This window comes from Haliotis asinina, chromosome 1, assembly GCF_037392515.1.
Source record: "Haliotis asinina isolate JCU_RB_2024 chromosome 1, JCU_Hal_asi_v2, whole genome shotgun sequence".
NCBI classification, from domain to species: Eukaryota; Metazoa; Mollusca; class Gastropoda; order Lepetellida; family Haliotidae; genus Haliotis; species Haliotis asinina.
The window spans coordinates 47,468,131-47,495,686 of record NC_090280.1 but is presented as its reverse complement, the minus strand read 5'-3'; the positions used below and the strand labels follow the sequence as shown (position 1 = coordinate 47,495,686).

The window sequence follows — 27,556 nt, the reverse complement described above, 5'->3', positions numbered from 1 at the left end:
AGTGCTTAATTGATGTCCTCACACAGACCTAGCAGTTCAATGGTTAACTGGTGTCGTCTCCCTCATACAGACCTTTCAGCTTTCCTGACCTTCAGCTAGACCTCCAGCCAGTCACCTAACACAGCTGAGGATCAGTCTTGTCTTTGTATTAATTACTGCATGCAAGTAAACAAGCTCCATACATCAAACACTGCCTCCACTGTGGGGACAGCAGCATGGTGAAAGCTCCACCACACACATAGCTTTGAGTCCAGAGTGTGGAGATTATTGTTTAATCTCAGAGGCATGGGGGAGAGGTTTGAACCAGGATGCCAGAGTTCTCGGGATGAGGGAGCGTCTTGGGGTGATGATTTACCCATGTGGATGTGTATTTCAATAAATCTGGGATGTTTGTTTCAGTGATGATTAGTGGTGGTGTTCAGAATAATAACAAAGTCATCACTGAATATTTCTTGAAGACTCCAGGAAGTTTCATGTTCATGATATATTAGTCATCACTTCAAAGTAGGAAGATGTGTCACTCTAAACTGGATATGAAATGTGCAAATGTGATTTGAAGAGTCTCTAAACAAAACCAAAAATACCCAACAGAAAAAACCCAAAACAAAACATATGGCCATGTTAGATTTATCTGCAATAACAACCTGAACAGCCAAATCTGCAAAATGATGCTGACCAATATTGTTTGATGATTGCTTGCTGGTTATATAAACCAATTATTAGTGGTGGGAATCAGATACAAAATCCACTATCGATTATCAGAGGACGTGTGAACAGTTACCAACTATAATTGAAATATAAACATTTTCAAATTAACATTCTTTTTGACTAGTACTGCCATACATGAAGGAAATAGATTGTAAATGCAATTAAACAATCAAAGGGGTTAAAATTTTACAATGCGCATTTGTTCATTTAAGAGTTAGTTTACTCCATTCAAGTTATGTATACAAAAGCAAGAAAATTCTTCATGTTTGTAACAAATGAATACTCATTTCTAATCCTTCTTTTGATCAATTTTTGACTGAGATTGCAACCATTGCTCAACACTAACAATTAGTCGTTCGTTGTCTGAGAGCGCTAAGGCTGGAGGGATGGCATGGAAGGATCCTGTCAGCTTGAATGAAGGAGGAGGGAGCAGATTGGGAGGGGTGTAAAGTGAAAGTGGACATAGTAATAGAGATGCTGTGAATGGCTGTGTTGGTGGTCATGAGGGTCAGGTCAGGGTGGTGTTATGAGGGTCAGGCCAGGGTGGTGATGTCACGAGGGTCAGGTCAGGGAGGTGATGTCACGAGGGTCAGGTCAGGGAGGTGATGTCACGAGGGTCAGGTCAGGGAGGTGATGTCACGAGGGTCAGGTCAGGGAGGTGTTGTCATGAGGGTCAGGTCAGGGAGGTGTTGTCATGAGGGTCAGGCCAGGGTGGTGTTGTCATGAGGGTCAGGTCAGGGTGGTGTTGTCATGAGGGTCAGGTCAGGGAGGTGATGTCACGAGGGTCAGGTCAGGGTGGTGTTGTCATGAGGGTCAGGCCAGGGTGGTGTTGTCATGAGGGTCAGGCCAGATTGGTGGTGTTGTCATGAGGGTCAGGTAAGGGTGGTGTTGTCATGAGGGTCAGGCCAGGGTGGTGCTGTCATGAGGGTCAGGCCAGATTGGTGGTGTTGTCATGAGGGTCAGGCCAGATTGGTGGTGCTGTCATGAATGCTATACCTGGGTAGGATGGTCATGAGAGCCAGTGTGGTGTTGTCACGAGGGTCAGGCCAGGGTGGTGATGTCATGAGGGTCAGACCATGGAGGTGTTGTCATGAGGGTCATGTCAGGGTGGTGTTGTCATGAGGGTCATGTCAGGGTGGTGTTGTCATGAGGGTCAGGTCAGGGAGGTGATGTCACGAGGGTCAGGTCAGGGAAGTGATGTCATGAGGGTCAGGCCAGATTGGTGGTGTTGCCATGAGGGCAGACCAGGGTGGTGTTGTCATGAGGGTCAGGGTGGTGTTGTCACAAGGGTCAGGGTGGTGTTCACATAAGGGTCAGGTCAGGGTGATTTTGCATTCATTAGGGTCAGGGTGGTGTTGACATAAGCATGATAAGAGTCAGCGTGATGTTGTCATGAGGGTCATGAGGGTCAGGCCAGGGTGGTGTGGTTATAAGGGTCAGGTGAGGGTGGCGTTGTATTCATGAGGGTCAGTGAGGTGTTGTCATAAGGGTCAGGGTGGAGATGTCATCAGGGTCAGGTTGGAGTCACACTAGCAGGTTGATGCTGTAGCATCATATGGTGCATTAAATCTATTTCAATATAGCCTAAACAATATAGCCTATTTAAAAAAACCTTCTGGTCTACACAGTTGGACCCCAGTAGTGCCCTTGAGTACATTGTCTAATAGAGATACGACACCACAGAAGTCAGTATCCGTGACAAGGAGTTGAAGTTGATGTGATCTTCCTGTGTGCCACAAGAGGCTGATGTGTCATGACTAAACACAGTCAGCAATGTTCACATATACTGCAAACAAAAAGTATGGGAACACCATAAAATTTGATAGTCACATATGAAGTTCGATGTGGTGAGTCATTTATACTCTAACGTAAATGCAACTTTTTGTGTGCTTAATGGGCACTTTAAATGACATGTCAGGCATGCAGTCAAGCAACTGATCAACATTTGTTGAGTTTGAGTGAAATGAAACAGTCAAAAACAGTGAAAACAAGGTGCTGAAACACACCAGCAACAGTTTGACACACAAGCATAACAGCTAAGTCCATATGGACTATAATACACAGGTGATTATTTTTGTGATAATTGCACATGTGCTTTTCAGTGATTCTCAACGCTGATTGCTCAGCTATGCAGCGAAGAAATGTGATTGGTTGACGGAACTACTTTCCCTGATCCAAGGTCATTAACAACTTTTACCGTTTCATTGGTAATTAAAGATCACATATACTCTAGAAGGGTACAAATACAAAATCACCTGCTGACATCGTTATAAATGAAACCCTGCCATTAAAACTACTCATTTTGACCTTAAATTAACTTAAATCAACCTTTTTGTCAACAGTGCACAATTCTCAGCCACAATCCGTGACGTAATTGTAGGTATAGAAATGAGGGTCTGTGCAGTATTCATCTACATTTCAGGGGTTAAACTATTTCGTTTACAGGTTTGTACAAACCTGAAATCGCGACAGCTGTTGTGAAAAATGAAAACTATATGTTCTCACAATCTACTATCATTTAGTTTTGTCTCCTGCTTTGCGTAGTTTTCGAGTTACAACCCTTGTTTTCATAGACGATTCTGTCAAAATCACTTGGTGTCGCTAGGTTGTAATCCGTGTTAGGTGCTATAAACCTACACATTATTTGTCATCATTCACTTGATATTCAGTTAATGAATTTATAACAGGTATAATTAGTGGTAACGCCACTTAGATTACCCGACAAAGGCCCCCATTTGGTATTTCTTGCCTCTGGATCGAACAAAGGATTAACCGATAACACGCTGATTGATTAATTAGTTTTATGCGGATTTAAATGGGGGATTTGTCAAAAGGTAGTGTTTATGTATGTACATTTACTAATCTATACTGAATATACTCTGTCGTGTCTGTGTCCAAGTAAAAACGACACCCTTCTTTCAAAGGATTAACCGCCAATACATTGATTGATTGCACATTATTGGCTAACTTAAACTACATAACTTTTTTAAAAGAATGATGCACATTACGTAATTAGTTGCCAGGTGTGCTATCTTGGGTGACCAATGAAACTATACAGCAATGTGAAAAACCTGAAACGATACATCACGTTTTCGTATATTAGACTGTTAAAAGACACATCACTTGGGAAATCTGCAGATGAATTATATATCACTCGTTTTTGTGGATATTGATGGATACATTCCTCTAACAAGGTAATAGCCTGACAATGCTCCTATAACTTTAATTTCAGTATTTGCATTTTTTTTTTTTTTTAAGTTGTCGTAGCTTTCAACAGAATCATTGTTTTCGTCATGAAGTGTAATGATGCAGACCACATACACTAGGGCGTGCGTGCGAATTATGATTCATATAGGAAAACTATGAAATGTCTACATATTACATTCCTGTTATACATTCGCAGATAGCTTCTTTTTATTAAGTTTCAAAATGCATACAAGTATGATTATAAAGTAGTTAAGATTATGAGACCAAGTATAAAGACGTATATTGACAACTGTCTATATGCTGGTGAGTGAACGTTACAAACCAAGTAAATTTAGCAAGTGAAGAAATTTATTGCGCAGTATTTTCACTTCGACACTGACCTTGCCTAGGTTATGTTACAGGTTAAACAAACATGGCCGCCATCTGGCTATCCCCGATGCTGAAAACATCTCCACCGGACCCTCTGTGAAAATGGTGTACCTAGAAACTAAATCATGCAAATGACTCCTGTGTCATTCGACCATCTGCTGCAAAGAGGTGTATTCTTTCCATTGACTTTGTTCCTGACTAGAGGTATCCGTCCTGCAACTGCTATACTCTACTGGAACTAATGACATGACAGTAACATGCCTTTTTCCACTACCAAAATGTTTTAAATCTTCAAACTTTTTGAGTTACTTGACAGAAAACATTTTCTAGATGTATTCATGGGATGGCTGTCTTTCAGATTTGCCAGCTTTTAACTGTTGATTTCCCCCCAAATTGACAGCTTTTTACCAAAGTGTGTTTCAACAATATACCATCACTGGATGATACATCAGTCATGAATGAATGATGTTCCTGTGCACAGACTTGATCAGATAACATTTCAGCTGTTATTTAGGTCATTAATATTGCATTTGAAAGATCATTTTTATCATACTAGCAAATGGTAATAAATTGTCCTACATAAATATTTCTGTTGTAATTTAAAGCTTTTATACAAGATACTATGTTCCAAAGTGTAGCTATGTTATATACCCATGAATATGAGTCAGCTGTTTGAAGGTTCTGGTCAAGTCCCTGAAGGTTCTGGGTGACATACTTCAGACAGAATGACTTTTAAGAGTTCAAAGACTCCCACTGGTAGGAATCCATGATCTGTTCTAGTGAGATGGTCTGCCATGATGCTAAGTATGAAGCAGTTGCTTTAATTTTGAGATAATTATACAACTTCACATGTTTTGTTGACAATAACGAACAATTACAATTATTGTTAGTAATTGTTCGAAAAGTTACCTCTTTCATTAAGGTTGCCTTAGTCCTGTAGTTACCACAGGCACATACAGAATTAATGGATAAGAAAAAATGATTCGTAAGTCATAGTTCCCCTGGTGTATGCCCCTCCCCATTAAACATTCCCTCTGGATTATGGTTGCCTGAAACCCACATAAGGAAGGAGGGAATAAGCAGAAGACTATCAGATAATTTTTAAGGAAATACTACCCCAATACTGAACAAACCTTATTTTTAGAAAATATGGGGACTGTGACAATCTATCTAAGAAACAAAGTCTTTATGACTGAGATATACGTACGTAAAAATACTGCCCTAAGATCATTCACACTAAAGTTAACATATTAACCCAACACCAAGGTAAGGAAGATCAACAGTGAAGGACAACAGTTAAAAGGTCACATGCAACTATAAAATCTAACATAATCAAAACACAATTATCACTTATTCATGACATAAAATATACATTGCTACTTGTAAAAAAATAAAAAAACAAAACTGTAAGTGTACAATCGCAATTCAAAAGTGCAATATTTAGGATACTTTACTCGAAATGAAGTCCTCGGGAGACCGAAACCAGTCATAGCGAGTGGGTGTGCACTCAAGTGTAACGATGTAGTTTGTTTGCAACCCACAGACATAAAAACATGTCGTGTGCACAAGTATCCTACCTGCCTAATTACATAATGCTGCAGAGACAGGACTTGGGTGCTCGAGTCATAAATCAATTTATTTTGTTTGTGGCGTATAGCCTCATAGTTGTTAAGTTCAAATTGCATGTGGTCAATGATTGAAGCTGTTTATTGTATAATGTCTTTAGCAGACAGGCAGGTAGACATATAGGTGTCAATTGACCAGACATTGAGCTTTCTCTGTGACAGAGGCTGGTTACCACAATCAACAAGTTTATTTAAGTAACGAGTAGATTATTTACTTGCTTGTGTACACAGTCAAGACTAGACTACTGCTCATGACCTCATACTCTGGGCATGCATTATGTTTTAAGTTCTGGGAACCTATTCACTGCGCATGCATTATGGACGCAGCGCAGAACAGCTGTTGAAACCACTTTTTCTCCCAATGCTGGGGGAAATTTAGTGAATCCTTTGAACTATGATTTTGCGGGCTTTTTTTCATCACGGTTTTTTTTCAACTTTATAGGTTGAATTGGCATTTTTGATGATTTATTTCAGAAAGTGCATACCAAAAGGTATCAGAATCTGCAAAGTTGCATTCTACGTTGCATGAGACCTTTAAAGTGACAACAGGAGTTTAGGATGTCACTTCCGGTTTAATGATGTCATGTCCAGTTTAAGTGACATCACGTCTGGTTTCCAATGTCATAATGTCCCTTCAGCTTACATAATCGGTGAGTCCAACAATTTTAGTGGTGTACCCATCCACTGAATAACATGTCTCCTGCTATTCAGGATACTTTAAGGGGTGAGAGTCTTATTCATCTCTGGGATGATCGAACCTAGTTTTGAGTGACTCCCATCCCTCATGGATCAGACAGTATCACACCACATGCAGATACCTCTGAGCACAATTCAACAATCTGCAGATTAGTAATGGAAGAATCTAAGAGCTGGTGCTGTCATTGCTACTCGATGAATCAAGCCCATTTAGAATGGCACAGTGATGTTGTGGGCAATCTGACTGACTGAGAAATAGCCACTGTGGTTTCTGTTGTGAAACCCTGCCGTTCAAGAGACTTACGGACAACTTCTACAGGTGCAGTTGAAGTTGCTGAATGTTCTTGTAATATCGGCTCGATTCAAGTTGACTGGTGTGCAAAGTTGGTAGTAACATCACCTTGTCGATAAGAAGATCTAGTAGAGTTGGAAACCACGTCCTTGGAGGCCAGGCAGGAGCCATTAGGAATCCCACACAACTGTGCAGATAGATCTTGTTGAGCACTTCCAGAATCAACTTGAATGGGGAAAAAGCATATATGCTGTCATGTCATCCCATGAAAGTGAGAGAGAATCCATTGCCCATGCTAGAAGATCTGAAACCAGACTGATGTAGACTGGAAGTTTCTTGTTGCGACACATGGTGAATAGATCATTTGAAACTCCCAGCGGTGTGTGATCAACTTGAAGGCCTCGTCATGTAGGGTCCATTTGGTTGTAATTATTCTGTTCTATCTGGATAGAGAGTCCACCAGAGTAGTGAACTTGCCTGGACTGTGCCGTGCTCTCAACGAGTAGTTGGTCAAGTCCACAATTGCAATCTACTGCAGGGGACCAAATTGTGCATAATCGCAAGCCTGACTCTGAGAAGTCTGAACATAGGTTTGAAGCTTAATACAATAGGGGGTTGATGCGCTACATCACGATGTCAAATATTCAAGATTAGACTCATGGTGACGAAAAACATTATAGACTACAGCCTGTTCGACTCCCATCGCTGCCATCTTTGATGATATTTATGCCCTTTCAGAATGCAATGGTTGCCGTTTTTGGATGCTGTGACTGCTGTTTTCTGCGCTCGGCGACCGTTCTCGGGCGCTGTTGTAGCTGATACGCGAGTTTTGTTTCCATTTCAAACGATTAGTTTTCCGTTACAGGGGGTTTCGGTTTCAGAGGATATTGTGGCAGTTTCTGGTGATTTTTGTTCTGTTTTGGGATACATGAGTTCAGTTTTGAAGATTTGTTCACCGTTTGTACGGTAGGCCTGAAGTATAGAGGGGATTTGCCCACAGTGACTGAACACCCGTGACAGGCAGGTTACCATTGGACATGCCATGGATTTATCCTTCTGTTGGTGACACAGACGGTTGTCCCTGCCCTGCTCAAATACTGCTGCCTCACCCCGGGGTATTAGTGTTTAACTTCAGATGGCAGGACATGACCCACTCTCTGGTACAGAGCTCCTGACCTGCCTGTGGGTGCTGACCCTAGACTGTGGCCCTGGCTAGCATATTGCAATTCTGATCCACTTAAGGTAGATCGGGACTCAATTTGCTTTTGCAGATTGGAAGACTTAAGATCATTACGAGACTCCAGCTCAATTCAAGATTTGTTAACTGAAGCTGGCAGTTCATCTCAAAGGGAGTTAAAATATTTAGTAATGGCGACCAAATCAAACGATGCAGATCTGGATTTGATGACGAAGAATGGGAACTACTTTGTTAGCGCTGTCCATTTTACTAGACTGGGAGTGGGAATCCTGGGAAGATTTAGCACGTTTTTGAGAGTCTGAAGTCTCGGAATATTTCCTCTTTTTAACAGTATTCCTAGCGGCATCCAGTTTGATCCAATCATCAGAGCTTAAACTTGAGAACAATAAACACCTATTGTCTATAGTACAAGAAGGACCCTTGATACACGTTGCACACAATGAATGATGATCAAGATCTGACATATATTTTTGACACTGAAAACTTGCTTAATGCCATTGCATGCTTAAACCCCCTAACAAAAGGGGACACAATGCCAGTTATTATCAATGTCACAAAGTGAACAAATGTGACTGTTGCTTCAAATAGTGCGATTGTACTGACAAATCTGTTGAGTTGATCTTGAAAATTCACAATAAACCAATGACAAACAAATCTCATTAGAATCTTTTCCAATTTTCTGAAAAGCATCCTGTGCATAGCACATACAGAAAAACTGTGAGGTTTAAAAGGGAGTGCTCTTACGTCATGAGTTTACGAGGATATAATTCCATGCAGAGCGGCACACATCAGGGGAACTATGACTCAGGGATCATTTTTTCCTTTTCCATTTTTTCTGTATGTGTCTGTGGTAACCATTGGAACAAGCCAACCATAATCCAGAGGAAATGTTTATGCCTATAATTAACAAAATCCTGCCAGCATGTGCAGACTTTCCATGACAAACAAACTTGTGAAAATGTCAAGAAGTGAATGAGTTATACATCCCATGTACATGAATGAGACTAGGTGATCAATATTTTAACATGTGATCACTGGAACATTGCTCCTCGGATTCCTTGAAGGTGAAACAGACACACACAAAAAGAGAATGCGTGGCAAAAATGTATGATTCTATGATTGTCTAAGAATAAATCCTGCCATTTTATAAATTGTCTGTCTGGTGCAGTGTATTTGTCAAGAGCACTAGTGTATTTGTCTAGTGCCCTAGTGTATTTGTCTACAGTACTAGTGTACTTGTCTAGGGCACTAGTGTATGTCTAGTCAATGTTTGTCTAGTGTTCCAGTTTAGCTGTCTCCTGCCTCCAGTGTATTTGCCTAGTGTCCCAATGAATTCTCTAGTGCCCCAAAGTATTTGTCTAGTGCCCTAAATGATTTGTCTAATGCCCAGTGTATGCGTCCAGTGGCCCAGTATATTTGCCTTGTGACCAAATTTTGAACAGCAGACAATAACATTTGAATAATCTACTATACTGTGTTGTCAAACTGACTTCTGTATTTGTTTTGTGTTTTTCTGTGCATGTTTCTAAGAGAATTATCTTAGTCAGCATACTCACCAAATATCTCCCCTCCGCTCGCATACTCTGTGACCAGATATAACATCCTCTCTGTCTCCATCACCTGCAACATCATCATCATCATCATCATCTGCATCATCATCATCATCATTTTTGTCATCATAATTAGCATCATCCTTTAAGTAAAACACTGATTTGAACATTAGACTAGTGAGCCATAATGATGACCCTCAATTGTAAAGGTTAGATTTTTAGGGACTCTCTAGTCTCGCTTCACATATAATGGGGGGGGGGGGCTCATTAATCATGTTAATTTTTTAAACTAACCACTTATAATACAATATGGCTGTCATTGTCATTGTTGTCATCAACATCACTAGCACTTCCATGCATTACCTCTTTAATCACTGTCATTACCAGGCACCATCTTTGTCATCATCATTACTACATCAGGCACCATTATAATAATAATGATTACTCTCGTCTCCATCACTTCCAGGCATCATCGGCACCACTATACCTAACCATAATTGTCATAATCATTACTATCAGGCATTATCATCATCATCATCATCTGGCACAATAATCATCATCATGGATCATTCAAGTCATTGTCTGCAGTGGTAACATCACCGTGATGCATCATTCAAGACATTGTCTGCAGTGGTAACATCACCGTGATGCATCATTCAAGTCATTGTCTGCAGTGGTAACATCACCGTGATGCATCATTCAAGACATTGTCTGCAGTGGTAACATCACCGTGATGCATCATTCAAGTCATTGTCTGCAGTGGTAACATCACCGTGATGCATCATTCAAGACATTGTCTGCAGTGGTAACATCACCGTGATGCATCATTCAAGTCATTGTCTGCAGTGGTAACATCACCGTGATGCATCATTCAAGTAATTGTCTGCAGTGGTAACATCACCGTGATGCATCATTCAAGTCATTGTCTGCAGCGGCAACATCACAGTGATGCATCAATCAAGTCACTGTCTGCAGCGGCAACATCACTGTCATGCATTAAGCCAATCACTGTCTGCAGCGGTAACATCACCGTGATGCATCAATCAAGTCACTGTCAGCAGCGGCAACATCACTGTCATGCATTAAGCCAATCACTGTCTGCAGCGGTAACATCACCGTGATGCATCAATCAAGTCACTGTCAGCAGCGGCAACATCACTGTCATACATTAAGCCAATCACTGTCAGCAGCGGCAACATCACTGTCATACATTAAGCCAATCACTGTCTGCAGCGGCAACATCACTGTCATACATTAAGCCAATCACTGTCTGCAGAGGCAGCATCACTGTCATACATTAAGCCAATCACTGTCTGCAGCGGCAACATCACTGTCATACATTAAGCCAATCACTGTCTGCAGAGGCAACATCACTGTCATGCATTAAGCCAATCACTGTCTGCAGCGGTAACATTGCTGTCATGCATCATTCAAGTCATTCTGAAAGGCATATTCTTATGATCAAGGCCACTTTTGTTTGTTTCTGGGAGATTTGCAATTGTCAATGTACAGACTTCTATTTTCCAGCGCCTAAATGTTTACTGACAAGAAGCGAAATTTACAGGTTGTGCATGTTTCCACAATGGCCACAATGAATTATTTCTTATCCACGTAATTCATTTGTTTCACAAACTACTCAAGGAGCATATGAAACTGATCTGATTCTTGAAGATGTTGGAACTTTACATGTTACCAAGCAAACCATATTTTCTCTATGTCATCTGGGGACTCATCGAGTTTTAAAAGCCTCCTTTGTAGTAGCCTTGACACAGAATATCTCAATATCTCACTTGATTACCAGTGATAATTTGCTTATTGATCTATGTGATGAGTGGTTAAAATAGCTTATAGCAATGAGGGTGTATGACCTAGGGTGATAATATTTAATACACTCAGTTAATGGCGTTTGGGACAGATCACTTAATGGATCAATAAGCTGCTACTGACCTACTCTCGAAATGACCAGGTGGGTAAATGGATCAATAAGCTGCTACTGACCAGGTGGGTAAATGGATCAATAAGCTGCTACTGACCTACTCTCAAAATGACCAGGTGGGTAAATGGATCAATAAGCTGCTACTGACCTACTCTCAAAATGACCAGGTGGGTAAATGGATCAATAAGCTGCTACTGACCTACTCTCAAAATGACCAGGTGGGTAAATGGATCAATAAGCTGCTACTGACCTACTCTCAAAATGACCAGGTGGGTAAATGGATCAATAAGCTGCTACTGACCTACTCTCAAAATGACCAGGTGGGTAAATGGATCAATAAGCTGCTACTGACCTACTCTCAAAATGACCAGGTGGGTAAATGGATCAATAAGCTGCTACTGACCTACTCCCAAAATGACCAGGTGGGTAAATGACTTCCTTGGTTAATAACCTTGAAGGTTAATGACCATTTGAGTAAAAGACACCATAGGTTTATGACTTTCTGGATATATGACCATGATGACCAAGTGGTTAAATAACTGAATGGGCTGATGACCTAGTGGGTTTACAAGTGATTGGGTCAACAGCCTACAGAGTTGATGACCTAGTAGCTTAATGAGATGAAAATGAGTTGATTATCAAGTGAGTCAGCAACTGAGTGGGTTATTAACCTAGTGACTCAGTGGGTTAACAACGGAATGAGTGATAGTGAACTATTGACCTAGTGGGTTAACAGAATGGGTTAACGACCTAGTGAGCTGATGGACAAGTGGGTTAATAACTGAGTGGGTTGATGACCTAGTTAGCTGATGACCCACAGTATAAATGACCTTGTGGGTTACTGAGTTAGGTAAAGCACCTACTTGTTTACTGACCATCCAAGTGAAAAGTATCCTGACTTAATGACCTAGTGGTCCAGTAACTATTTGGGTAAAGGATCTGCTCATCCACAGTTTCAAGTGGGCTAATGGCCTAGTGGGTGAATGACGGTCCATCATCTCAAGAGGGTTAATGGCCTAGTGGGTGAATGACGGTTCACTATCTCAAGAGAGTTAATGGCACAGTGGGTGAATGGCAGTCCAATGTCTGAAGAGGGATAATGCCCTAATGGGTAAATGACTGTCCACCGTCTCAAGAGGGTTAAAGGCACAGTGGGTGACTGACAGTCCACCGTCTCATGAGGGTTTGTGGCCTAATGGGTGAATGACGGTCCACCGTCTCAAGGGGGTAATGGCCTAGTAGGTGAATGACGGTTCACCGTCTCGAGAGGGTTAGTGGCCTAGTGGGTGAATGACAGTCCACCGTCTCAAGAGGGTTAATGGCACAGTGGGTGAATGAAGGTCCACCGTCTCAAGAGGGTTAATGGCACAGTGGGTGAGTGATGGTCCAATGTCTGAAGAGGGTTAATGGCCTAGTGGGAGAATGACAGTCCACCGTCTCAAGGGGGTAATGTCCTAGTGGGTGAATGACGTTCCATCATCTCAAGAGGGTTAATGGCACAATGGGTTAGTGACAGTCCATCGTCTCAAGAGGGTTTAAGGCACAGTGGGTGACTGACGGTCCATCGTCTCATGAGGGTTTGTGGCCTAGTGAGTGAATGACGGTTCACCGTCTCAAGAGGGTTAATGGTCAAGTGGGTGCATGAGGGTCCATCGTCTCAAGAGGGTTAATGGCCAAGTGGGAGAATGACAGTCCAATATCTGTAAAGGCTTAATGGCCTTCTGGGTGACTAACAGCCCACCATCTGTGGAGGATTAATGGCATGGTTGAATAATGATTGAACATTTGTAGAGACTTAATGGCCTTGTGGGTGAATGATAGCCAAACGTCTGTACTCGTAGATAGTTGATGGCCTCTTGGGTGAATAATGGTCCACAGTCCCAAAAGGGTTAATGGCGTTGTGAGTGACCAACAGGGTTAATGGCGTACTGTGCTAATGAAGGTTCTGACATTAATAAATGACACACTTTGTAAATGAACTCCTGGGTTAATGGACTCCAAAATCAATGACATATTGCAATATTGATCCATCCAGTTCATGACCTAGTGTTATCAACATGCAAAATTCAGCAGATGTTCCAGTCTAAGTAAACTTAGTCTCTGTACTATTCATTACACTCCCACACTATGTCTAACAAATCCTAGCAGGAGGATGCATTAGGTTACCTTTGAGAGGCCATTGAGCATCCTATCAAATGCAAGACGGCTGAATGGATTAAAGCAATCAGACAATGGTTACTGTTTTCGTTTGGCGGGACATACAAACTGACAATGATCCCCCAACAAACGAAACTCCTCATAAAACAGAGATATCTGACCTGCAGTATATATGCTTAACACTTTCTGATGATATAGTTACCATTGGTTAACATTTCTGTGGGCTGACACGCTTGAATATTGACTGTTTACTCACTGTTGACACTGATGTAGCATGCTCCATGCGAATCACCCTGAAGCAACTGTACGGAAAACAGCATTCACAATTGTTCAGGTACAAACCTTTGCGAGGTGAAAGTTCAAAAGATACCTGCAAATGTCCACTTCAGCGATTTGGTAAGCTGTGTTCTGATTGGTGAATCCTAAAGGATACCTGACGTGGCATCTACCCAAGGTTGGTTAGACTCAGTAGAGGAGTGTAATGAATAATGCTGAGATCAAGTTAGTTAACTTAGACTGGGAGATCTCCTATCATGGAATCCTGAGTAACAGACAGAAATCAGGCTACTTGCATTTAAATCAGGCTCACTGACAATGATCTTCAAACCAAAACACAGTAAGTATTAAGAAAACTGACATAAAGTAGGCATCACAATTGCACCATCCTCTTTCTAACAAGCACTGTCACAACAGGTTTCCTTTTTCCATATATTTAGCTTTTCTTTTATCATGTGGAAATCACAGTAGCAGGCCAGGAAAGTTTTGTGTCCCGTCATGTAATTCAAACTTTGGACAAAGTTGAATGCTTTGCCAACATGACCAACAAGCTAAACCCAGTCAAAATGCTACTATTTTGGGGAAGACTCCATGTCATGCTACATTCAGAAAGCTCTAAGATGAAAATAATTGGTTCCGTTCTACTTGACAGACTGATGGAGAAAGACCAACAACATTACCTCACAATGACAATGTTGAGGTGAAACAGTTACTCACCTGATGAAGACGAATAATGTGTGGATGCTTGAGCAGCTTCATAATCTTTATTTCACGGAATATTTTCTTCAAATTATCTTCACATAGTTGTGTTTTATCTATAATCTTGATAGCTACCTGAAACATACAAGAGGTTATCAATGAGTTGTCTGTCTGAAAACCATTTGGTACATGTGTCAAAATGTAAACATATAATGACATTTGAGTCCTCATATTCACAGAGCATATATTACGACACTTGATTCAAGATGTGTAAACATCAACACTTGCATCAAGATGTATAAACATCAACACTTGCATCAAGATGTATAAACATCAACACTTGCTTCAAGATGTACATATAACAACACTTGTATCAAGATGCATACATAATGACTTGCATCAAGATGTATAGATATCGACATTTGCATCAAGATGTATAGTAGACGACTCCTGTATCAAGATATATATAGACAGCGACACTTGCATCAAGATGTATAGATAACGACACTTGCATCGAGATGCATAGATATCGACACTTGCATCACGATGTATAGATATCGACACTTGCATCGAGATGCATAGATATCGACACTTGCATCAAGATGCATAGATATCGACACTTGCATCGAGATGTATAGATACCGATACTTGCATCAAGATGTATAGATATCGACACTTGCATCAAGATGTATAGATGACACCTGCATCAAGATGTATAGATATCGACACTTGCATCGAGATGTATAGATACCGACACTTGCATCGAGATGTATAGATGACACCTGCATCAAGATGTATAGATGACACCTGCATCAAGATGTATAGATATCGACACTTGCATCGAGATGTATAGATACCGACACTTGCATCGAGATGTATAGATGACACCTGCATCAAGATGTATAGATGACACCTGCATCAAGATGTATAGATATCGACACTTGCATCGAGATGTATAGATACCGACACTTGCATCGAGATGTATAGATGACACCTGCATCAAGATGTATAGATGACACCTGCATCAAGATGTATAGATATCGACACTTGCATCGAGATGTATAGATACCGACACTTGCATCGAGATATATAGATGACACCTGCATCAAGATGTATAGATATCGACACTTGCATCGAGATGTATAGATACCGACACCTGCATCGAGATGTATAGATGACACCTGCATCAAGATGTATAGATATCGACACTTGCATCAAGAAGTATACATATATATATATGTATTGATCCAAGATTCATGTAAAGCAACACTTCAACTTGGTTCATATTGACTATAGCTGTACTTGCGTCCAGATACAAAAACATTCATCTAACTCAGACCCCTTAATCCACAGGCTGACACATTCAACAGACATTTCTTATCCTAACACTACTGAATATAACTGTGAAGAAGCGATGAAGTGATGTCATCAGACCCCTACTCAACACATCAAAGTGATGAAAGGATGTTATCAGACCGCACGGAAAACAACAGTGATGAAGTGATGTTGTCGTCAGTGCCTTACTGAACACAACAGTGATGAAGTGATGTTGTCGTCAGAGCCTTACTGAACACAACAGTGATGAATTGATGTTGTCATCAGAGCCTTACTGAACACAACAGTGATGAAGTGATGTTGTCATCAGAGCTTTACTGAACACAACAGTGATGAAGTGTCATTAGATCCTAGTGATCAGGGATGAAGTGATGTCATCAGATTTTACTGAACACAACACTCATGAAGTCATGCTGTCATCAGACCATACTGAATGAAGTGATGTTGTCACCCTACTGAACACAACTGTGATCAAATGTCATCACTCCCCTACTGAACACAACAGTCATGAAGTCATGTTGTCATCAGTCCTACTGTGGACACCAGTATTGTGATGTCATTAGACTCGACTGAACACAACAGTGATGTAAATTGTAATGTTGTCATCGGACCGCTACCAAACATCACAGAGATAAGGTGATGCTGTCATCAGACAACACTTAAAACAACAGTGACTCAGTATTTTGTCCGGAGACCTCCCACCACCTCACACACCCCACATGAACATGGCAGTGACATAGAATTTCCTGCACTTATTGTGTTTTATGTTCATTCAACCTTGACAAGGAGATGGTATCAAGGTGATGATTTATCAGTGTCGATGTACATGACTACTTCACAGCCAGTGGACATGACAGTTGATTCTGAGTCATAAAGTTACAAATATGATTATTTACTGGCCCCCAATGACTAGGAAGATGTCAGTCGTACGTCATCTGACCTGAGGCTAAGACCTCATCAGACCGTCATCAGACCTGAGGCCTATGGTCAAACAGTAATTTACACCTTCACTGATCCACCCAACAGCTGACTCAGTCCTTGTGGAGTTCTCTCCAGGTTTTATGCAGTGAACAAATGAACATCCAGCACATACCAGTGTAGAGAAAAGAATTAAAGCATGTGGAATAATGCACATAAAATACAATGAGTGTACCTACAGTGCATCAGGAGTCGTCATCTGTGCCTGTCATTTCACCTCTCACTCATGACCACTGTCATTCCAGCCTCTGAAGCACTGAGATTTTTCATATTTGAGCCTACTCATAATTATGCCAGTGGGCTTATAAATTGGATTATTGCCTGTATTTAAGCTAATTAAGACTACTTAAGAGTTCAAATTTTACCATTTTGAGTGACATCCCTTTGCAAAAGAACTTGGCAAACTACAGCACATGTAATTTGTTGTGCACTTAGATGTTTTGATGAATACACAACGTTTGGAGTTCCATGAGAGGTCAGGTACTCTATACCTGAACAGACAATCTCAATGCATATGACTCACAATAGTCACATGCAGTCACAGTAATACCCCAGGTCACGCTCCCAGGGAACAGGGTAAAGTATGTCAATAACTCATCAAAAGAAGGGGGTGTCATGCAATTTCAGGTTTATCACAGTTCTTTAATGACTGTTCATTGGTCACTTGTTACAAGCATTTCCTGAATATAAGTTCTCGCTTCATTATGGGTTTTCTGTTTGAGAATGAAAAGGGTAATTTTTCACTTTCAAGCCCCAGGTTTAAATAAGGCAACTGCTGGCAATTGTCTGAACATACAGCACACTACATCATTTCAGTACTCTACATGACCCTCATCTCACCAGCAAGGACCAGTACCATTCATTGATGAGGGTCCTCTAGCCCACCCAGTTCTAAGTCCAGGTAAGATCCTGTAATGACATCTGTCATATACAGGAAAACTTGTTTCCAGTCTCTGATTCTTATTATCTGAACATAAAGTACACCACATCACTTCAGTACTTTACAGAATGAAAAGGGTCATTTTTCGTTTTTAAGACCAGGACTTAAATATGTCAAATCCTGGTAATTATCTGAAACATACAGTACACTACGTCATTTCAGTACTCTACACAATGCTGATAGTACCAACAAGGACCCGTAACAATCATTGGTGAGGGTTCTCTGGTACCCACCAATAGTCGCCAAAATTTCTACAAAACATTCTACAAAAACACTGGACAAGAGAGCTGCATATTACCAAGACCGACAATCCTCAAGTATTCATGAAAGTGACTGAAGGTGAAACAGTATACCTTGGTATTGGTAAAACCGCAGTATTTTGCCTTTGGTTCTCAAAATTTGGTATTTCAGTATTCATATCGTCATTTTTATGTATTGAATGATTAATTATTATAATCGAAATATATGTACATTTTTAATGTAACCAATTTTAGGGGTTTCCCCAGTTTTTTTCTTCTACTTAATGTTAATGCAAGTATTCTGTTTATTTATACAACAAATATTTATCGGTATGTCTCATTACATTCACAATAGATACAAAGTTTATGCATAAACAAACTGCAGTATTATTTATTGTAGTAATGAATACAAAACTATGAATAAAACGCACATAGCTTTACCATGTACTCTGTTGTGCGAATGTCTGTTCATGATTATTCATAGTTAATTTACTTCATTTAAGTGTGTTATACTAAAAGAACAAAACTATGATTAATCACAAGTATGCTTTTTACAATCAATGATTATTTTTAATCCTTCTTTTGATTGGTTTTAGTTACTGTTGATCATTGGAACACCACATTCAAAATGACAAAGAACCAATGGCAAGTCAACCAGTCTGACCACCCGATGCCGTTAGTCGCCTCTTACCACAAGCATAGTCACACTTTATGGCAAGCCTGGGTTGCTGAAGACCTATTCTACCCCATTTACAATGGAAAGAGTGCATCATTATGGATAATAGACAATGATCCTCATATCAACTCACAATGAACTCCATTTTCAAGTTTCAGCATGACAACACCTTGTGGATATTACAGCCATGACTTTCCTGTCTGACAGTTGACAGTAGATTGGCTTACACTTACTCAAAGCTCCCAAAGTCTACACTTACCACATATAGTGTAAACATCACTTCAAAACAACTGTATGAAATAGTTAACCAACACTCATGACTGTCCAGAACTGGCATTGAGTGGTGCATCCATGCATGACTGTGGCCTTGGATATGACCTTGACCTCTGATAGACATGGCAGCAGACCACATGGTCATGATGGTAGGATGCAGAAACAAGCAAGTGTATTCCAGGACACAAGGTTCAAAGTTCATGTAAGTTAATGCTTCACTGTGGACTTCAGAAAAAAACCACTTTTAACACTTAGAAGTTAGATGCAGAGTTTCTGAGATCCAGTACTAAACTTTGTACTAAGTCAGAATATCTGGTAATTTCCAAGGTTGTCGGTCATCATGTCAGGAAAATTTTGAAATCAGTTTTCAAATTACCTCTGACATATACATCCACTGTACTAGACCAGACTGACAATCTCAATCTCATAATCTAGAAGCAAATTCATGGCATCCAACCACAGACGGTGTAGAAAGAGAGCATGTCCTAATGTCCGGTGATGTTTGTGGAGGAAGGGTTAAAAAAAAATCTAGTCAATCCTCATATTGGGTCAGTTTAACCGAACAATGACATATATGTAATGATTGTGACTGTTTTGAATATTGCTAAAGGATACTAATATATTCAAACAGATAAAATTATCGCAAACGAAATCAATAGGATATGTTTGCTATAAGAACATGTCTGACTTTTCAGACTTGATGGAGATGTTGATGACTTGTCTGAAGGCTAGTTCTGTAATGTTGTAACCTGATGATTCCACTAGGAGAGATTTAACATTCCAAGCTCTGTGTATGCACATTAAATGATAGCTTAAAATAAAACAACCTGTTTCATTTATGCTTGGGAGGACAGGCTAGATTTTGGCAGGACTGGTAAAAAATCTGACCAACCAGTCTTGTGGAGAGGCTAGATTTTTGTACATCTTTCCTACACTACCACTGAGTTCTCATATTACGAATTCATGACCATGCTACTAGTAGTACTAGCCTACAGTTGACATATTATCTCGTACAACAGAATAGCTCCCACTCCACTGGCTAACAGTTGACAGATAATCTCATATGACAAACTCACCCACTATACTAGCCTACAGTTGACAGATAACCTCATATTACAGAATTATATTCATTCTACTAGCCTACAGTTGACAGAAAATCTCATACTACAGAATCAGATTCACTCTACTAGCCAACAGTTGATAGATTATCTCAAACGACAGTACCCCACTCACTCTACTAGCATATAGTTGACAGACAATCTCACATGACAGATTCTCACTCACTCTGCTAGTACTAGCCTAGAGTTCACAGATAATCTCCTACAACAGAATCTCACCCATTCTACCAGCCTACAGTTGACGGATAATCTAACAGAATCTAACACACTCTACTAACCTACAGTTGACAGATAATCTCATATTACAGAATCCCATCCACTCTATTAGCCCACAGCTGTCATATCATCTCATACAAAAGAATCTCACCCACTCTACTAGCATACAGTTGACAGATTATCTGATACAGCAGAATCTCACTCACACTACTAACCTCCAGTTGACAGATTATCTCATATTACAGAATCTCATCCGCTCTTGCTGCCTACAGTTGACAGACTTTGTCACCTGACAGAATCTAACTCACTCTACTAGCCCATAATTGACAGATAATCTCACACTACAGAATTTAACCCACTATACTAGCCTACAGTTGATAGATAATATCATATTACAGAATCAAACACACCTTAATAGCCTACAGTTGACAGATAATGGCATACGACCAAATCACATTTACTCTTGTTGTCTACAGTTAAGAGATAATCTCATATGACAAACTCTCCCACTCTACTGGCCCACAGCTGACAGATGATCTACGACGAGCGAATCACGCACACTTTACTAGCCTACAGTTGACAGATATTCTCATATAAAAGAATCTACCAGCCTAATATTGATTGATAATCTCGTATGACAGAATCTCACCCACTATATTACTAGCCTACAGATATATAAAAATATATATCTATGAATATATATATGAATATAGATTGAGAGAGATACTAGCCTACAGCTGACAGATTATCCCATATGACAGAATTTCATACACTCTTATCATAAAACTAGCCTACAGTTGACAGATAATCTCAAAGAATCTCACACATTCTACCAGTCCACAGTTGACAAATAATCACATACTGACACGATTCTTTTTTATCATCTACATACGTTAACTTCATCACTCATCCAAACATGGCTACCTGTCGTGATAGGACAGTGGTGCCAGTGGTTAACAAGTACTATGAGTGTTTTATGTGACTGTGTTCATTCAAGCAGAGAGTGGAAAAATTCGGCTAAATAGACAGAAAAGTTGGGAAAAGGATAGAGTGATTTTCCATCAGAAAACATCATTTTGGGAATCAAGGGAACAAAGAGAAAATCCCTTAAATGTTATCCGCTTAACTGTAAATGAAAATATTTATAATATGAGCGGAAAGAGATTTTCATAGCACCCACTTGTAAATGTATTGCAGGTGTATCAAACAGCATGACATCATAACCTGTACACATACAACAAAGCACAACATCATGGCCTGACACCATGACATAATGACCCGTACACATGTACCAGACATCATGACCCGTACACGTAGAAGACAGCATGACATCCTGGCCCGTACATAAGCCAGGCAGGATAACATCATGGCCAGTACACATACCAGACAGCATGACATCATGGCCTGTGCACAACACCAGACAGCAGTGTTCACGAATAGCGCCTGACCCTCTGACATATCTGGCAGATTTGCCAGTGGTCAGATAGAAATCACCAACCCGCCAGCCCCAGTGTCTGAATGAATATTTCACAATTTCTTTGTGTGAAGTTGCTATTTGGGGCATGTGACACTTGTTTGCTGTTTATAAATCTTATGTTTGTTATCATATAATGTTAATAATTTCAATGCCAGTTATAAGAAATGTTAAATGTAAAATGTTTAACTTAATTCTGTGGGTAGTGTGAATTTTCAGTGGGTCAGATTGACATCTGAAACTTACAGGACCCAATGTACTGTTTGAAACACCATCATGAACACTGAGACAGTACAGTATCCTGGCCTGTGTATGTACCAGACAGCTGGACATCCTGGCAGCATGATCCGTACACATACCAGACAGCATGACATCATGGCCTGTACACATACTAGACAGCATGATATCATGACCTGTACACATACAAGACAGCATGACATCATGGCCTGTGCAAATACCATTACCAGACAGCATGACATCATGGCCTGTACACATGTACCAGACAGCATGACATCATGGCCTGTACACATACTAGACAGCATGATATCATGACCTGTACACATACAAGACAGCATGACATCATGGCCCGTACACATGACAGACAGTACAATATCCTGGCCTGTATATTTACCAGACAGCATGATATCCTAATCCATATCTGTACTAGACAGCTTGACATCATGGCAGCAAGACCCGTACAAATACTAGACAGCATGATATCCTGACCCATATTCATACCAGACAGCATGACATCATGGCTCGTACACTTATCAGACTGCATGTTATTCAGGCCTGTACACCTACCAGGCAGCATGACATCACATGACATGGCCTCTACAAATACAAAACAACATGACCTGTACACATACCAAGAAGCATAATATCCTGACCCGTACATACCAGACAGCATGACATCATGGCCTGTATGGGGCATGGTGGGCGAGCTGGCAAAGGCGCCAAGCTAGTGATCCAGCGAGGTTGAGGTTTCGGGATCGAGCCCACCTGTGACCGGGTGTAAAAACCTTGGAGTCAACTTTGTGTGGAGACTCTTTCAGTGTTGTCACAACCCCTAGTGTACAGTACACAACCCTGTGCACTTAAAAGAGCCCACGAATCCGTTGGTATATGACCAGATGGTGGCCACATGAACACGTGCATACACCTAGTTGCGGGTACAGCACCGTGCAGTAAACATGGACAAAGTGCTCTGACCATGTGTCCCAGTCCATCCAGCTGTCAATTGGGTACCTCGTTAGGATGAGAGAGCCACAATAAACTCGGTGCGCCTAGTGGCAGCAAGAGTTGTATACTCCCCAGGGAGTTGAGATTGAAATACGATGTGATATTGAGACTGACATCCGGTGATCAAGGGAAAAATACCAGCGCCTTGAGCATGCACTAGTGCGTGGATATGTGCGCTATATACATATTCAATCTATCTATCTACACAACACCAGACAGCAGTGTTCACGAATAGCCCCTGACCCTCTGACATATCTGGCAGATTCGCCAGTGGTCAGATAGAAATCACCAACCCGCCAACCCCATTGTCTGAATGAATATTTCACAATTTCTTTGTGTGAAGTTGTTATTTGAGGCATGTTTGAGGACTTGTTTGCTGCTTATAAATCTCATGTTTGTTATCATATAATGTTAATAATTTCAATGCCAGTTGTAGGAAATGTTAAATGTAAAATGTTTAACTTAATTCTGTGGGTCCTGTGAATTTTCAGTGGGTCAGACAGACATCTGAAACTTACAGGACCCAATGTACTGTTTGAAACACCATCATGAACACAGAGACAGTACAATATCCTGGCCTGTGTATGTACCAGACAGCTGGACATCCTGGTAGCATGATCCATACACATACCAGACAGCATGACATCATGGCCTGTATACATACCAGACAGCATGACATCATGGCCTGGACACACACCAGACAGCATGACATCATGGCCTACGCATATACTAGACAGCATGATATCATGACCCGTACACATATAAGACAGCATGACATCATGGCCTGTGCACATAACATTACCAGACAGCATGACATCATGGCCTGTACACATGTACCAGACAGCATGACATCATGGCCCGTACACATGCCAGACAGTACAATATTCTGGCCTGTATATGTACCAGACAGCTTGACATCATGGCAGCATGACCCGTACAAATACTAGACAGCATGATATCCTGACCCATATTCATACCAGCCCGAATACATACCAGAGAGTATGACATGCTGTTCCCGTATTCATACCAGACAGTGTGACATCATGGCCTATACACATACCAGACAGTATGACATCCGGGTCCGTACACATACCACATAGCATGACATTTTGGCATGTAACATATACCAGACAGCATGATATCATGGCCCATACACATACCAGACAGCACAGCTCCTTGAGTTGTACACATACCCTGATCTACAGTTGTACTATACATTATGATGCCGTGGCCTGTACACGTACAAGACAGCATGACATCAATATACCATACAACTTTTAGCATGCCATGCTTACGTAGATGAAATGAAATGTGGGCCAAATGAGGACGACCTTTCCATCCATTCCTAAGGGACATAACTCTAATAAGTAAAATAAAGAACCATAGACAACTCGTCTACACATCTTCATGAGAAGTACAACATATTACCGGCAATCTGACAGCAATGTATAATAAGGACACAGTTTATACAATCTAAGTAAACCCTGTCTAACAAACCCTAGTGGAAGGTAGCATAAGCTAACCTTCTGAATTGACCAATATGAACACAAAGGTTGACCGTTTGAACTTTGATGTGAAAAATCAAATGATTTTGAATCAAATGATTCATACACATGCAGGATGCCATTATTCACAACCTCTAGTAATCTGTCACTGAAAATAACATTTTTGGGAATAATCCAGCATGTCATCTTGAGGAAGTATAAACTAATAGTAACCATGTCATCAGAAAGCACTATGCGTATATACTGCAGATCTGTGGATTTTCCTTTGTTGAGAGATCAGTGTCAGCGACCGGAAAGACAAAATCCAAAAACTGCTTTGTAAGCCCTGTCAAACCCTAAATAGTATAGTAATCATACAGTGTATGCAATCTAAGTCTGATTAGTAAAATCCATTCAGCCATTTCACGTTTGATTGGATGGTCATGGATTGCTCAAAGATTAGCTGATGCGACCTTCTGCTAGAGTTTGTTTGGCTAATTACAGCAATGTACTGAATACTAAGCATAAGTTTACTTAGACTGACAATTTGTGTGCAGATGGATGTATCTTGTTGAAGCCAGAAAATAAACAGATTGTTCGAAAACAATATGAACTGTTGACAAACACAGAAAGGTAAAGCTGACAAGTTATTTTCCATCCCAACAACCAAGAGTCATAACATAAATTTGTCACAGCCATTATTTGGAAGCTGACTTTGTTTACATGGCTCCACAGTCCTTACAACCAAGACGTTAGATTGTTTGGTCCTGCAGTTGGTAGAATGTGATCACAAAGCTTTGGTAATTCGTTTTGGGGGCGGCATTGGTGCCATGTATTCCACAAACATGACATGAATGCACTGATTTCCTTACGTAAACAAACAACTTGTCAGCATGGGCTGGTGGGCCTGATCACTCTAAGGGACAGCATGTCTGCCGAAGACGGGCCCTCTCTCTTATCAGTTAGACCATTCTGAGACCACCTGCCGCCCACCGCTCTGCTGAGAACACTACGTAATATGACATCTGAGGGTTTCACACGTGCACTTTGATTATGAGGAAAACTCGTCAAATTGTACGCATTGACACAAAGTCTTGATCGAGATCTTTCGCTCGCAGACCAAAACAGTTGGATTTCTCTGGCATCTCTCGACTTACCTTCGTTTTCGTGACTATGTGGGAAGCCCTTTTAACCACAGCAAAGTTGCCTTTGCCGATTGTAGTTTCCATTTCATAGTATCCAACTCTTACTGGCCCACCAGAGCCGGAGATACCTCGGCTCGTCGACTTGGCGGCCGCCATTTTGTTTACCCTCTGAGATTACGCATGTACGTAGCCTCGAAACCAGAACGATTATAAGTATGTCAAACTCTCGACGCCATATTTTCTTGTAAATCCCGTTTATAAGGCGACCGGTTATTGCGTCACAACTTGTGCATACGTCAACGGTGTTGTGCTCACAGTCATAGCAGGATGAACCCATGTGCAAATATCTTCATTCTGCTAGTTTTGTTTTGACAACTGTTTTCCAGAGACGACCGCAACACAAACGACATGCTGAAGCCACCACTCCAAAAATAATAACAAACGAATGTCGACTGTGACCTTATTGGCAGACTAACGAAAGCCGCGTCGCTCATGTTAAATCGAGGCCCATGCAGGCGGTAAATATTATGATATTCATCCCCAGAGGCGGCTACAGAGGGGAGGGGTAATTGTTGGGGTAGGGGGGGGGGGGGGGGATGTGGGTGCCAGTCAGATGAATTTATGTATCTAATTCATTCATTTATACAAGGAGCTGAAATGTCCACACCTGCTCTGTACCTGAGCGGAGAGTTCTTAACCGCGCCTGTTTACGGGATCAATTAACTAAAGCGCCAGACTGTTTTGATAAGTATTATACCATACTTGTGTATTAGAGTGGTTGTACAAACATTTTACTTAATACATGCACTTCTTTTCAAAAGCATTACTTAATAATATGTACAATAATTGTTATTACAGGTTTGAAAGAAATATGACTACCTAATATCTTTCAGATGCATATATAATATCAAAGTTGACAAAAATATGTATATATGGCATACATTTAATCATTGTAAATAAATTTGTGCATTTTGACCAAGCCTGGGGTAATTTGACGTATATAATTACAGTGTTCACGATGGTGTTTCAGAGTAACAGGACATTGAGTCCTGTAAGTTTCAGATGTTTGTCTGACCCACGGAAAATTCACAGGACCCACAGAATTAAGTTAAACATTTTAGATTTAACATTTGTTATAACTGGCATTGAAATTATTAACATTATGTGATAACAAACATAACATTTATAAGCAGCAAACAAGTGTCACATGCCACAGATAACAACTTCACACAAAGACACTGAAATATTCTTTCAGACACTGGGGCTGGCGGGTTGATGATTTCTGTCTGACCACTGGCAAATCTGCCAGATATGTCAGAGGATCAGACCCTATTCGTGAATTACAAAAACTGTTGCTGAAAAGATATGAGTAACTCTTTGGTTTAAGCCGATGGCCATATGAAAAAGCACAATATCGTTCCTTTAGGGACGGTTTATTAGTAGGGCAGGCTATCAATATGCATCGAGAACGGTAATCGTCAGCTAAATATTAGTATCGATTGATTATCGCTAAATATCGGAGACGTATCGAACCAAAAGTGGTGACATTTGTGAATTGTGTGAGAAAAGTTAAACCTGTTTCTATCAGAAAAGCTATTGTACGATGTTAATCATCGCGTACAGGTCAAAAGGGTCATAACTGGAGGAGTCAAAAGTTTCAAAGGAAAGTAAAACGGACCAAGGGAAAGGGCCACGGATTGAAGGCAAAAGGGGAAAGGGCCAC

At 40.6% G+C, this 27,556-nt stretch overlaps 1 protein-coding gene across 1 annotated transcript in view; it reads right to left on the bottom strand.

Annotated features, from left to right (window-relative positions):
• The window catches only part of LOC137292320 (serine/threonine-protein kinase SIK3-like), a 56,099-nt gene extending 30,095 nt beyond the window's left edge, over positions 1 to 26,004 (bottom strand). The window contains exons 1-3 of the mRNA XM_067823823.1: positions 25,846 to 26,004; positions 14,732 to 14,848; positions 9,652 to 9,715 (exon numbers count right to left, since the gene is read on the bottom strand). Of these exons, the coding sequence (XP_067679924.1) occupies positions 9,652 to 9,715; positions 14,732 to 14,848; positions 25,846 to 25,989 (325 nt within the window). The 5' untranslated portion in view covers positions 25,990 to 26,004. The remainder of the gene's footprint in view (positions 1 to 9,651; positions 9,716 to 14,731; positions 14,849 to 25,845) is intronic.
• Between the last annotated feature and the right edge of the window lie 1,552 nt (positions 26,005 to 27,556).